Source organism: Apteryx mantelli, chromosome 1 (genome assembly GCF_036417845.1).
Source record: "Apteryx mantelli isolate bAptMan1 chromosome 1, bAptMan1.hap1, whole genome shotgun sequence".
NCBI classification, from domain to species: Eukaryota; Metazoa; Chordata; class Aves; order Apterygiformes; family Apterygidae; genus Apteryx; species Apteryx mantelli.
In genome coordinates, this window is record NC_089978.1 from 222,593,487 (window position 1) to 222,607,951 (window position 14,465).

At 44.1% G+C, this 14,465-nt stretch overlaps 1 protein-coding gene across 12 annotated transcripts in view; it reads right to left on the bottom strand.

The window, feature by feature from the left end:
* Positions 1 to 14,465, bottom strand: part of SHANK3 (SH3 and multiple ankyrin repeat domains 3) — a 376,011-nt gene that overhangs the window by 273,085 nt on the left and 88,461 nt on the right. For all 12 annotated transcript variants that reach the window (XR_010887770.1, XR_010887771.1, XR_010887772.1 and 9 more), the window contains exon 9: positions 6,338 to 6,404. Coding sequence is in view for 9 of the 12 variants with exons in the window: in XM_067317628.1 (XP_067173729.1) it covers positions 6,338 to 6,404 (67 nt within the window). In the remaining 3 variants the exon portion in view is untranslated. The remainder of the gene's footprint in view (positions 1 to 6,337; positions 6,405 to 14,465) is intronic.

Below are 14,465 nucleotides of genomic sequence, written 5' to 3' on the forward strand. Positions count from 1 at the left end.
TGTGTGACACACAAATGTGGGTCCTCATGACAGAACCTGATACGAAAAATGGCTTTCCTCAATTCAAGATCCCCTAACCAGCCTTGGGTGAAAATGAAGGATCAATAACTGCCAATATTTACCATGGAGAAGCAAGTCTCCCAGTGATGTGCGCATGCCTGAGCAAGACCACAAGATGCAGGCATCTTCTCTTTTAATGAAAAATCAAAAGTCAGGTACTGACACCAAACACAACTCAGCTCAGTTTTCTCAGCTAGGAGTGATTTCCTGTAAAAGATTTATGTTCTATAACCGTCCTATGGCTTTTGCTGCGGAACATCTCTAGCCCAGGTCACTGAATTTGCTGTGCCAAGAAGAGCACGAAATCCATGCCTACCCCATGGTAATCAAACAAAACCAACTTCTGGCAGGCCCTGGGAGCTGTTCCAGTTGTTCCACCATATTTCACTGCATTTTTGTAGAGAATCATACCTTCCTGTAGGAATGGCTGGACTGGTCGGACTAAAGCTTCCCGTAGCTTAATATTATGTCTGACAACAGTGAGCAAAAACTGTTCGTAGAAGGCACATAAGAAATAAGGGAACACAGAAAGTTATCCTTCTCTGACTATTCTCTTATCTCTTGGCCATCGCCAGATTTCAGATTTCCTATTATCCTTATAAATAGAATAAGACCAGCAAGAACATCTACATCCGTTATACATTCCAGGAAATATGACACAATTAGAAGAAAAGAAATAAAGCTTTCCATCACACAAGAACTTATTTATGGCTTCCATACAAAACTTTTCCACACCTACGTACTTTCTAAAAATTTCTCTGAAAAGGGGTCAAGGAAAAAGGCTAGAAATGAAGAAGGAATGTATACCATAACCTCTACTTCTGCTTTTCATATGTGTTTATCTATCTCAGTCATTCTATTCCATTCTACTATGTAGCTCCAAGAAAAAGTTACCTCAGAGCTTGGCAGTAGTTGGAAACACTATTCAAACACAAGAAATCATTATAAAAAAATGGAAAACAAAGCAGACATTTTTATGCCACTGTAGAAATCCTCCATCTCAAAAAATACATAGTAGAGGCCGAAGAGGTTCAGACAAGGGCAACAGGGATGGTCAAAGAGCTGAAATGGCATCACATTTCCCTCATAAAAGGAAAACTTCTCTTCATCTTGGAAGGGAAACAACGTAAATGAGAGCTGATGGAAGGCACAGAGATGGGTGAACATGAATCAGCTGTTTATGTCTCTCTTCCAAGCAAAGGTGGCAGCTGATGGGACGAAAACAAAACAAAAGCAAAATAAAAATTGAGGAGGTGAATCTTAACACAAAAGTAGTTGAGTTGTGGACTCTGCTACAGGCACCTGTGGATGCCAGAAGGTTACATAGGTTCAAGGGGAAACTGGATATGTTTATGGAACAGAAACACATTGAGAACAAGCACGGAAAAGAGAATGAGCCTTTGAAACATACAGGCCCTGATCCTCACATAATGCCAGCACGAAAGCACAGCATTTCTCATCATGTCCACAGGAGAGCAAGTGTGCGCTGCTGAACGAGAACGGGCCCAGGCTCCAGGTTAGAGGCTTAACGTCTACGCTCTTCAGGAATGTTTCAGCAAAGGTGAATATCATGAACAAGCTATTGGATTTTAGCAGCAAGTGATATGAATTCACAGTGCCCTAGGGAAGTGAAATGCATATGTTTTAAATGGATCTTTCAAATCCTTATCTCCTCGAGGAGGAGGAGAAGAAGAATCAGTAGAATTGGAAGATTTTACTTTTTTCACATCTAGTGTAATCCCAGACTGAGCTCCCACAGACAGCTCCTGAGGGAGAGCTTCATAGTGCAGTGGTGATACCTGGGACAGCTTTCCAACATGGAGGGCACCCAAAGGACAAGGAGAATGAAAAGTCTTGGGTTAGCTCCAGGACACCCTCATTAACGAGAAATAACTTATTCTTTTGGTTTGAGCTATAAAACGTCACAAAGCTGGGATTTCTCAGCAACAACTGACAATAAAACACCCAAAGCCTCATATAATCTTCCTAACATGTCATGGTCTAAATTAATATCCTGGTGTCAGTGCACACAGAGAATGGCGTGACTAAGGAACTGGGTCACATGCATCAGGACACGCACTACTGATCGTCTCCACCAGGGAAGGAAGACTGGATTGATAATGATAAGTGGACACCTAATGAGGAGTGAGATGACTGGGTGATTTTCTGAACCTCACTAGGTCCAATCTCCATCTGCATATTTCCAAATACATCGAAAAAATCTACCCAAAGTAGCAGGAGAGAGGAAGGATCTGCCCACAGTGCTCAACCATTTAGAGCTAACAGTACCCAAGAACTGTAAGATCTTGAACATATATGGGCCAAGATACTAACTCAGCCCAGGAGCACGAACTGTTGTGGGGCCACTAAGACTGCGGAATCAGACCAAAGTGGATGTTACTCCCCCAGCATTGCCTGTAATCGCATAAGGAAAAAAGGTGTTGCTATGGGGTACTACAGTTTGGCAAACAAATGCTGGTGATCTCATACAAGGTTGTAGATCATCATTCTCTAACAAAAAAGGTATTCCACCTAATATAGGGTAACTATTTTGGGCCTCATTATGACTGATAATGAATTAATTCCTTTGACTTGAAGTTGGTGGTTGCTTAGTGACCAGAATCATGACCTGATTATATTTAGCATAAGAAAAGGGAAGATAGCTTCAACCAGTCTTATGTATGTGTAACACTTAAGGTTCATTTCTCAACGTTGAACTGAAGTCATATTATTTCCTCCATATCTATTTTCATGTGGGGAGAAAGAAATATGAATGAAAATCAGGAGTTTTAAAAAATTAGCAAACCAAAAAAGTTATAAAACCACAGTTATGAAATAAAGCAACTATAGTTAGATGTGTATTTGGACAAAAGTGACAAAATGAAGACAGCCATTGGAATTGCAGAGTACATTTACTTTGTAATTACGGAAAATAATTGAAATCAATATGAAGTTACAATCTGAAAATTGATAAAGGGAGCTAAAAACATGAAAGAAAAACAAATGGTTTGCAGGATGGAAGAAGCTTGAAAAAAACTGTTTGGTTGCTTTGGAGATACAGAAATATATTCTAAAAGAAGCAGGAAGAGGCACTTTCATCACCTCATGATGACAAAGTATAAACAGCTACTAACTGGCTGAAACAAATACTTCAAAACTTGCGGGCTAATAAAACTCCCCAAAAAGATGTATCAGGAAAAATTATAAAGAAACTGGCATGGGATTCAAAAAACGACGTACAGTTAATACTACTGTATACATTTTTATGGAAAACAGGTAATGTGGCACACACCTGAGTTTATTAACAGGAGTTATACATTTGAGTGATAACGCAGATGTGACTTTAAGACTTGAATCCCAAGGGGACAACCAAATAGACAAGCCATGAGACTGGCACCAGCGCTCCAGAGAGGCACCGAGGTTCTGATGCAATCCTGCTTGCATCCACCAGCTCTAGGCGTTCCTATTAAATATGCAGCCTTTCTGCATTGGCATCCCCAAGGGCTGTGGTGGGAACTAGACACATGGCTCAGGATCACTTTGGAGGTGAGCTGCCCCATTCATAGCTAAACTGAGCAATTAATTCAAGGTTGCTAGAGTAGGCAGCCTAAGCATTTCCCAAAGTCATTACCAGTAATAGCGCTTAAGTGAGAACTTTCCCAAATCTGCCTGGGGCAGCCAGAGGCAATGCTCTCCAGCCTCACCCAAGGAGACCTTCTGCTAAGGAAGGCGGCTAGGGCTGCCCTCGCCACTCTGAAGACACAGTTCCCATGCGGGCAACAGCAGAGGCTGCACCGACTCAGAGGCACTCCAATACACTGCTTCAAGCACATAAAGGGTCTGTCATGACACTGGCAAGTCCTCGTGACCCAACCTCTCAGGTCCAACTGAGAAGAGAAAGGGCAGTGTTTGCTATATGTGTCATTCTTTGTCTACACACCCATAACACATGAGAATTGGAAAAAAACAGAAACAATGGAACAGTCCAACTTCCATAGTACCCGCAAAGCATTTTCTATTTCTGAAAGCATGGTCTCACTTCCTAGGTTTGAAGCCTTCCAGTCCGACTTCCTCTGAGCTCAGTGCTGGTGGCTGTGATAAAATAAGCAGCTCTCTCACTGCCTGCACTGACCGAAGGAACTGAAACCCGAACACAGAAAACCACGGCTAAGCCTGCACAAGAAGGTCCTGCAGCCCAATGAGGATCTGTAAAGAGAAACAGCTGGCACTGACAACCCAGCATCCACACTGTGCACGTTTTGGGGCATTTTACTTCAAACGGTATCTACCCTAGACCCATGGGCTGAATGCCTGTTATCTTAGGGAGCACATCAGGTGTGTTTCTGCACCACATTTTCTGGGTTATTTTCACCTGAAAGAAATTCAGTTCATGCCCTCCAGCCTTGATCTGCAGCATGAGAAAAAACACAGCAAGTGGAGACAAGTGGCTCCAGTTCAGAAGCGCACCCCGATCCAAAATGAAACACTGATGTATGCCCTAAGAGCCAAAAAGTACAGCTACATGCTATGGCATGTCACAGAGAAAGGAGCAAAAGCTATTGCTAACCATCTTCCCTTCCACAGCCTCAACACAGCAAGTCTTCTCTGAGTATTTCTCATGGCTGGGGCCACTAATGCTTCTCTCACAACCAGACCAGTTCAGCTTAACACTGGCAACTTAGAGAAGATTTCTCCAAGAACTATCATCCAAAAACTATCATCTGCAATGCTGCATAATGCCGCCCTTTTCTACTAGATTCTCAGTTTCAGTATTTTTTTCACTGCTTTGATAGTACTATCAAAGAAAAGGAACAACAGCAGGTTCTGACCCCTTCTTCATACCGAGTAATGCCAATCTGCTTTCTTCTAGTCAGCCATTTTTACTTCTGGATTCTTAATAAACTTCAAAAAATAATTTCTCTCTGCTTGGAAAGTTCATTTGCTAGTTCCATTGACCCCAGGTGGATACCATCTGGACCTGCTGGTTTGTGTATGATTAGTTTTGCAACTGTTATCTGACCTATTTTATATAAACAGCTATATCTAAAACATGAACAATTTATTCTTACCTGACATGTTTTCATGCTCTTTCTCCTTACACTTTTTCAATAAAAAAATTAAGCCATTCAATCACAGATACAGATTCAATCATAGAATAATTTAGGTCGAAAGGGACCTTTGGAGGTCATCTAGTCCAAACCCCCTCTCAAAGCCAAGCCAACCTCTTTCACCTTGAATTAATGGGTTGGCTTTCTTGCAAGCACTGTTCATTAATGTAGTTATAAGGAATTTTTAGGCTTTTTCTGTGCCCTGAATTTTATATCTTCTCACAAATTTTCAGCAGCTGTTTATAACAATCAGTGATAGCTAGCTAAGAATAGAAGTGATACAAGGATATCTTAAGGCCCAGCTTTCTAGATTCATGGCCGCTTCCAAGAACCAAACCCATTACTTGCTGGCTGTTTCAAACTCCAGAAGTCTTTTTTCACTTGCTGTCCTGATGACTCCTGTGGAGGTGCATACAGAGAACTAACTCTTCTACAGAGGGAATCACTTTGGCACTTACATTGCTCTAGAGAGCTCTGGACCAGTAAACTTCTTAGAAGAATTCAAGAAGGCTCAAGTGATAGTATGACTTTATACCTGACCTGAAACTCAGTTTTTCATGGCATATAACACATAGCATGATAATGTCTGCACTACAGAGGGATAGAAGGGATGTGTCAAGGAAAGAGACTGATCCAGAGAATACAAAAACATTCCTCTGTGAGAAAACAAGTGCAACTAGAATGGATGCTACTCCACTTATTTTACCTATAGAACATTGGAGGGGGGGGGAGCTCCACAAGCATTACCACTGCTAAAACAGAGGACATGTCTCCTTCCTGCACCAAGCCCAATTATTAGTCTTAGCAGGAGAGAATCTCCAGTAAGAAATGGCATCAAGGATGCAAAGGCAGAGAAATAGATAAGGAATTTTAAAGAAGAGCTTTCCAGACTTACTCCATACTAATGGTTTGACTAATTCTTTAGCCTGGCTGCCTCAGCCGTCACAAGCAAACACTGCACTGAAAAAACAAACTCAATACCGATGGCCCCAGGAGGAAAGCAGATCTGTATTGCCACTCCCAACACCCAAAACTAGCTGCAAGCTGCAGCTTTTCCTGATCATGGTAGGCAGCACCGGCACATCACCATCTGCGTTAAAATAGCCCTGGGCTCTAGAGTAAGATTAAAAAGGGGGAAAATGGGGGGAAGAAAGAAAGGTAAAACTCACCAACATCGGACTCTTTGTGGGTTTTGATGATTTCAGCCAATTCAAAATTTCCTGCAATGATGGCCACCTGAAAAGAGAGGAAAGGAGGACAGTTGAGTGGTTCTGAACAGCACTAATCCTGTGCCTGCTTGCACAGATTATGCCATATGGACTAATAACAGCTGCTTTCCATGGGAGATGCAGAGCCAACAATTGTTCTGCCTCAGCTAACCCAGTCAGTAACCCCAAGGTCGAAATATGCTGTCAGCATTGCAGGAAGAATGTATGTCGACGGCTTGTGCAATGGGAGGGTGGTGAATAGCTCAGGGATAACCATTCCCATCCTCTTAAGAGCTTGGTGATGATATTCCTAACACCAGCTAGGAATTTATTTCAGGTCTTCTACGTACTGACAAGATGTTCTCGAGCCTGAAGTTTTGCAGTGAATCATAGTTAGCTGACAAAAGAAGGCAACTTACCAGTAACCGAGCCCTCTGCACACCTTACCTGAATGGATCCACGGGACTAATTCACGAACGCTCCAAGCTGCGCAGGCTGAAGAACCACTTCCATTCAGAAAGCTGCTGCAGCAGCTTGCCCCAGAAAAGTCATAGCATTTTAAACCAACATTTGATATTGCTTTTCCCACCACCCATCCTGTAGTTTCTCTCCACATGAAGAATCTTAAAAAACTCAAAGGAGCAAGGAAAGAGGGGAAGCCAAATGTGGAATCTGCCAAGGAAACACACAGACAAAACTGTTGTGTCTGATTCCAGGAGTTGCTTCTGCAGATGCTCACATCCTGGGAAATTGCACAACGCTATCAGTCTTCAAGAAGGTAGGTTAACACACAAGTAAGAGGAGAGAGACTGAAGTACTACTCTCCTGAAGCAAGTATTCAGTGGATAGATTAATGACAATGCTTGAACTCTTTGTTGATTTTTTACATATTTGGATAAAACGGCAGCATTGCATCATAGCTAGTAAGGCAGAACAATCCAATTTTTTCAGAATAAAGTCCAAAAATATTCTTTTAAAATGTCAAAGAAACACAGTAAGATGGATAGGAGTACATGAAATCCATCATTAGTCCACAGGAAATTAAACTGAGAGAACTATGCAGGACTGCACTGGTTGAGTCTGCACCTGCCCCTCCAAAACGCAGCCACCTCTACCTTTCCCCTACCACTCACAGCAAACCCGTCCCTCCCAACCACTGTTTCCCTCCGTAGGACCGTGTCTTCACTCAACAGCACCTACAAGTAGTTTGGGAACGAAAAGCAGCTAGATCAGGTTGATTCCAGGTAAAAACAAAGAGTTGTTGGTTGGAGACTGAAAATGCTTTTAAGAATAGGCTGAGATACTGCTGCTGATTTTGCACGGACACTGCACATGGCGTGACATGGCCATGGTGCAGGACCTCTATCCAGGAGCGGTGGGCAGCCTGGACAGGAATTCATCCCATCCTCCCTGTGCCCAGCACTGCTATGTTACTGACTCACATCTTTATCTGGCCTTTCCCAGAAGCTTTTATAGAAATACTACACTAGTAGCAAGCTCCCTCCCTCAGTCCTTACGCATCCTGCTTTCCCTTTGCACGTCCAACACCCCAGCTCAGATCATTAGAAGTCCTCAGCTAAAGCACAAGCACCTTAACCCAGCAGAAGTGCAGCTGGTCTGTAACTGCCTGCCTCAGACCTGCTTCTGTCTCCGACCCTGCAGATGTGCTCTCCGGCAGCGGATGTACGTCCTTTTTGTACATCTCCAAAATGCCTCTCAGAGGCCTCCCGAAAGCCAAATGCAAGTCACTGGGAGAAGGGAGCTGAGATGCAGAAGGCACTTCTTTTTCCAAGATAAATCCAGTGCCACTGGTTATATACAAATAAACTCCTTTGTTAACAAGATATGATGGCCAAACTTGTCCATCCTAGGACTGTCCCCCCCCCCCTTTTCTTTTTATTTAAACTTCAGGGTTTGGGCACAAACTGAAGAAAAAGAAATTCCATTTGAACACGAGAAAACAGTTTTTTACTATGAGGGTGCCAGAGCACTGGAGCAGGTTGTCCAGAGAGGTTGTGGAGTCTCCGTCCTTGGAGACATTCAAAAGCCGTCTGGACACGGTCCTGGGCAGCCTGCTCTAGGTGACCCTGCTCGAGCAGGGGGGTTGGACTAGCTGATCCCCAGAGGTCCCTTCCAACCCCAACCGTTCTGTGATTCTGTGATATTTGAGACAAACATATTTGATCAGGCAGTCAGCAGAAAACAAACTCTTCCAGACACTGACAAAGTCAACAGCAACACTGGCAACTCCAGCTGTCTGTTAAAACATTTTCCTGCCCTCCTACAAGAGCAGCTTTTAGAAATACGAGTTCATTTGCATTTTACCACTAACTTGTGATGAAGGGATATATTTAACTTAGTGACTCAGTATACCACGCACACCTCTCTACTATGATCCTTTATCAGCAGAAATAGTCTTACTATCCTCAGCTCAACAATGTTTATATGAATTTTTTCCTCTTCTGCGGCCTAGAAATCATGTTCTAACTTCTCAGCCAAAACTGGGAGAGATCAGTTATGGCTGGAAGAAAGGAAATTTTCCTTTTTGCATTCTGAAAATTAGGCCACAGGAGCAGAGAAAGTCAAATAACAATCATTATTTTCCCCCAAGCTTTCTTCAAATTGCAATCTCTCGCACTCCCTCTCTCTCTATACATACATATACTCATATAAGGTCTACTCTCCCAAAAGTCACATTCTTTAAACAGGCTAAGAGGAAAATGCCTGTACGGAAGGACAAATGACTTGAATTTGGGGAAAATCTGATGGCAAAAATACCCAAACTGACAAAAGACTGGAAAGGGGTTTTTAGAAAAAGCATCTGAACTTCAGTGTTCCTCAAACGTACAATTAACATATGGCCCACAGTCTGTGCGAAAAGCCAGATTCAATGTACAAATTATGAGTCTCATTAGATGCACGTGTAGGGAATAATTCCTAAAACGTACAGTTTTGTGCTGGATTTATTTGCCGCAATGTAAGCGGCCAATGCCATTACCCATACCCTGGGGCATCCCGCCCGGCCCCCAGCTGCCGCTGCAGGAGCTGGAGCTCTCCCGCAGGTCCCCGCCGCGCCTGACACCGGACCCCCGCGTTCAGGCAGCAGAAGCTCTCCCTTTCATAGCCGAGCCAGTGTTACGACTTCCAGGAAAGGCGAGAAGAAACACGCTGAATAAGAAGTCGGCTAAGAATATAATCTCATGTAAATCCCTAGAAGGGAGAAGAGCCCTGCTGGTTATATTTTTCAGTCCAACTAGGAAAAAGCAAAGGAGTTGAAAGGCTTTCACTTATTGCATTGGATTCCACATCTCAGCTGGGGCTTCACAGCACACTGACTTCCCCGGCTATGAAACCACTTGAGAGGTTTCCGTGCCCGTCTGCTCATTCCCGCCCCGGTGCCAGCTCGCTCGATGCAATTGCACTGATGAAATGGTTTGAGAGACTGCACGACAGACCGTGTCAATGAAGTGTTCCAAGTGAAAAGGCAATTCGTTTTGGGGTACAGGTAAACATGAAAAGGGAGTTTCATAGATGGAAACTGGTGAAAATAGATTTTTGTTTGTTTACACTTTAAAGCTAAAATTTATAGCGCTTGTAAAACAAAGTGGGAGGAATTGGTGACTGCACCAGAAAAATGTTCCAACTACCCCACAGAAGATAAATGATTTTATTTCAAAAAAAAGCCAGATATCCAACACAGGAATGCCCTCTTAACATCACAGCCAGGCTACTTATCCTATTGATAGTATGGAGATAACAAATACTACGCAAAGGGAATTTCTCACCATGCTTTGTCCTCATGCTACAATATAGAAGAATCTGTCCTCCCGCATGCCACAGAATGAGCAATGAAAATGCATATTCAGATGGGAAAAGACACATCCGTATTATGGCCACAGCACATGATTATTTTCTTAAATGCTTTTACGCCTTGACTCATTCAATAGCATGATATCAAAGTGACTATGCTTTTTAATCTAACAGCAATTTGTTTATTTTTACCTTTTTAGGCAAATGCAGTGATTTCTAAAAGGAAAAAGAAGGGAGGAGGGGTATCTGAACAGGCTGTGCTGTACGTAGTATCAGTGGGCTTATAAGGACTTAGAAGTTAAGAGCAGAAAATAGAAAGTTCATTCAAATATTCCCGGAAAGAGTCACAGCCGTGAGATCTAAGCCAGACTCTGTGGATAACAGGACTGTGAAAACATCTCTGCACGTATGTCTAGCTGCAGCGGAACGGGTCTGCTGCACCGCTGCTGCCTCTACGCACTCCACAGCCCCCTAGCACCAGTCTGCACACTCCCCACGCTTGCTCGTACGTGCACCCGGCTGCTGCTCCACAACACAGACAGGACATCCACTTTTCTATTCCCCTTTACCCAGTTCAGCAGATACATCCACTCCCGATCCAACAGCAAGCGGATGCCTTGCGCGGCAGCAGCAAGAGGAGCTGCAAGTCAGGACTTTGCTCCGTCACCAAAGCTAAGTTGCCCACAGGAGAGGTCAGAGGGATGAAACTGCTGCTTTTTCTGTGTGCTAGGCACTTGCCTTCTCCAGCCAGGGGAGGACAAGGAAGAAACCTGTGTTGCCATGCCCTCTGCTCTGTAAAACCTTCTACAGAGTGGCTTTTCTTCAGAGAAAACTCAAAGGTGGTCAAGCGGGATATGCACACGTCAAAGTAGTTTCATGTATACCCACTATGCTGCATAAAACCAAGGGAAGATTCCTCAGCCCCTACAACCCTCTTCACAACATGGAATTAGGGTAATAGATGATGATTTACCACGAACACAGTAACAGCGTGCCAAGGCGTAACAGTATGGAGGGTCCGTCTGCAAACTATTGATGCACTTCATGTCAGTGGGAGCGGTCACATCTCAGCTGTCTACTAACCCACCTCTCACAGCTCACTGGGGGTGTCCAGTACTACAAAAGAGAAACCAGTGAAACTCATCTTCGCGATGCCTGGGGCTTCAGCACAGCTGGCACCTCCATCCCCAGCGCCAGGCCACTGTAGCCAGGCCCAAAGACTGCTGCCTCCTTGCTCCACTTAGCACAGGTTTCTAACAGAGGTGTGCAGTCTCCTTTCTACCAACAAACATAAATCAAAGCCACACAGACACTGGTTACACAACTTTAAACTACAGCACTTAACCAGGTTTTCATTCCAGGCCTGCCTTTATAATAATAAATATTCTTGTTCTGTTTTGTCACTGTATATTCATACTGTAGACCGTGTTATCTCCTTGCGCTGAATCATGAAGCAGGATGGAGCACCAAGATGGATCTCAGATGGATGTATTGAGCTTTGGGAAGATATTGCATCCTTCAGCTCCAAGAAGTATCCCAGAACAGCAGGGTCAAAGAGCTTGGCAAAGGAAGAGAGCATGCATACATTATATGAAAAATGGATCCAGTGAGAGTAGGAGCACCGAGCAGGAGCCCTCCTGCTATTGGCAGGTGGGAAAAAAGCCCTGGAGACCAAACTCCACTGAGGCAGCTGCAGCCTGCGTCCTTCGCCCATTGCAGAGCCTGCGGACGCAGAACTGCACGAAGGCACATAGCAGGCATGGGCAGGCAGGGAGCACATCTGGGAGGGACCCTCAGTTTGCATCCACTCTCGAGCGAGCACCAGTCTATGGAAGGGATAACAAATCTGCCTGTACCTGTCTCCGTTCAACAGGCGTGTGCGAGTCCCCACCAGCGCACACGCTCAAACTGCCCCACAAGTCATTACAGGATGCAACTTCAGCTCTGAGTCTCGCAATTTTTCGAGGGAGAAAGAACCACAACACAATGGGACACCAGTTCAATTTTGATGAATTTCCTAAGGATCAGGGGAGAGCTTTTCTGTAGCAACCTGATGCCCATCTAGCTAGCAATGCTGTTGAAAGACAGCTCATCACTGGACTCACTGAGTTGCCCGTTAAAGGGTACGAGATTACCCAGTCCCAACTGAAGGTGACTGCCACCATGGCCAGGATCTCAGCAGTCCCGTGGAGAGCTCAGAGAGGAAGACCTCCAGGGATAACAGTCCTGGCCAACCTGCAACGCAGGTATTTTGCACGAGAAGTGTGAAGAATAACCATCCTGAATGTAAAAAAAGTGATGCAGCTTTCCTTATGCAATGACAGTACAATAGTGGGTAGAAACCCCTTGAACTTCTGCACACAAACATGGACCTTCCTAAGTCCAAGGTGGATTTCCACCCTTATCTGCTCTTTGCCCCCTAAAAATATCCGTGGTAAAGCACCGTTCTCCTGTACTGAGGAAGGGACTGATCCTGTGGCGCTTGAAGCTAACGGACAGGCTGCCACCTTTGATAATATCATCTTCTCAAAGAGAAGGGGAGTAGGGAGCTTGGAGACAGAGTACCAAAACACATCAACTAGCCATGGGTCACAGAGTCCTAGCAGTATGTGCCTGAGGTGAGGGAAGTCCCCAGTTGACAAAGACGTTGGCTAGGAAGTGAGAAGGAAAAGGAAGAGAGGGAGGCAAAGAGATAAAGTTCCATGGTAGGAGTTTAGCTTTCTTGATGATACCTTCAAAATGAAATTGCCTGGATGAAGCACAGAGGAATACTGAGTAGATGCCAGAGTGCATGGCTCTGAAAATGCTGGTATTTTCACACAATTTCATACCTCAGCTATCCCCAAAGCCCTGAGAAGCATCCTGTAAACATGCCAGACTGTGTTATCAGTCATTTCTGTATTACTTTCCCCAGGACTTTGCCAGCTATAGAGGTTTTCACTGCTGATGGTGTTCTACCTCTCCATTATCCAAGATAACAGAAATTCTTTTAATCATCACAATTTGTTTATTCAGGTAGTGCTACTGTATGTCTGGATTTTTTCCAAAGTTGTCTACCTTTACTTGGCCAGGCAGACTTCAAGCATTTTCTATATTTGTTCTAGATTTCCAGAAATCTGGCAATCCTACTAGGTCATTCCTACTGCTTACATATGGTAGCTCCATCTGGGCTGCCATATGAGCAGAAATTCTAGATACGTTCACAGCAATGTATACTGTGATTATATTGCACAGATGCAGCTAGTCTGATGCTTTCAGAAAGTGTCTTTGGGGTCAGTCATTGTATGACTACACTGTAGACCCAACATTTCCTGAAAGCAATAGACAGACCTCCTGTGCATGAGCTACACAGCTGATCTGGAACAAATGCATCTCAAATGTCTTTTGTGTCTGCAAACCAACCACACTATATATGTGCAGTAGAACCAATATCTCCTGGAAACACCCAGATTACTGCCCATCATCTATACAGGAAAAGAGTATTTAGATTTTCTATGGACCATACACACAGCCCTTGATTTAGAAGAGGAACTTTAGCCAGGCAGCTAGACTAACATACTGCCACTAAGCCTACAAGAAGTATCTGCTAATGATCTGCACCAGACAACAGGTGCAGATAAACATGTAGAAGAAACAGAACAACCTTCTGAAGCTACAACCATTTAGCTCTAGGCCAAGAGAGACATATTTTATCAGTATTTTCAGATGAGGCTTATGAAACTGTTGGAAAAAAAGGATGATTCTCTTAATGAGATGCATAAAAACTGTCCTAAAGAGAAGCAGATGATGCTGTGATCTCCTCCAACAAGGGGGAGCAGAACGTCCTTAACTCTGAATGCTCTTGTGAAGCTAACAAAGCATAAGAAGCCATTGTGGAGGCATCATGTTCAGGAAGGCTTCAAGATGGAAGAGAAGGAGAAACTTGAGTTGCAGACTCTGAGGAGTGAATCTCATCTCTTTCAGGACTGTCATTTCCAGCAGGGCTGATAACCATCAGCACAGGCTGCAAGGGGAGCAGCAGTGAGTTGACCAGGGAGTACCGGTGTGACCACCAACAGTAGCCTTGGTGTGAGGTTGTTACCTCCCCTACACCCTGCTATCAAAGACTCTTGCAGGCCACATCAGCAGGGGGCCGGGCAGCCATGTGGGCCTATGAGTGGGATGTCCTGGAGGTCACAAGTCCCATGAATTTGCCATGCTGTAGAAAGGCTCTGGAAGTGAGCTTTGGCTTCCTACAGAGACCAAAGGTGGGTTGGTTGCACCTCCTGAAAATCCAGAG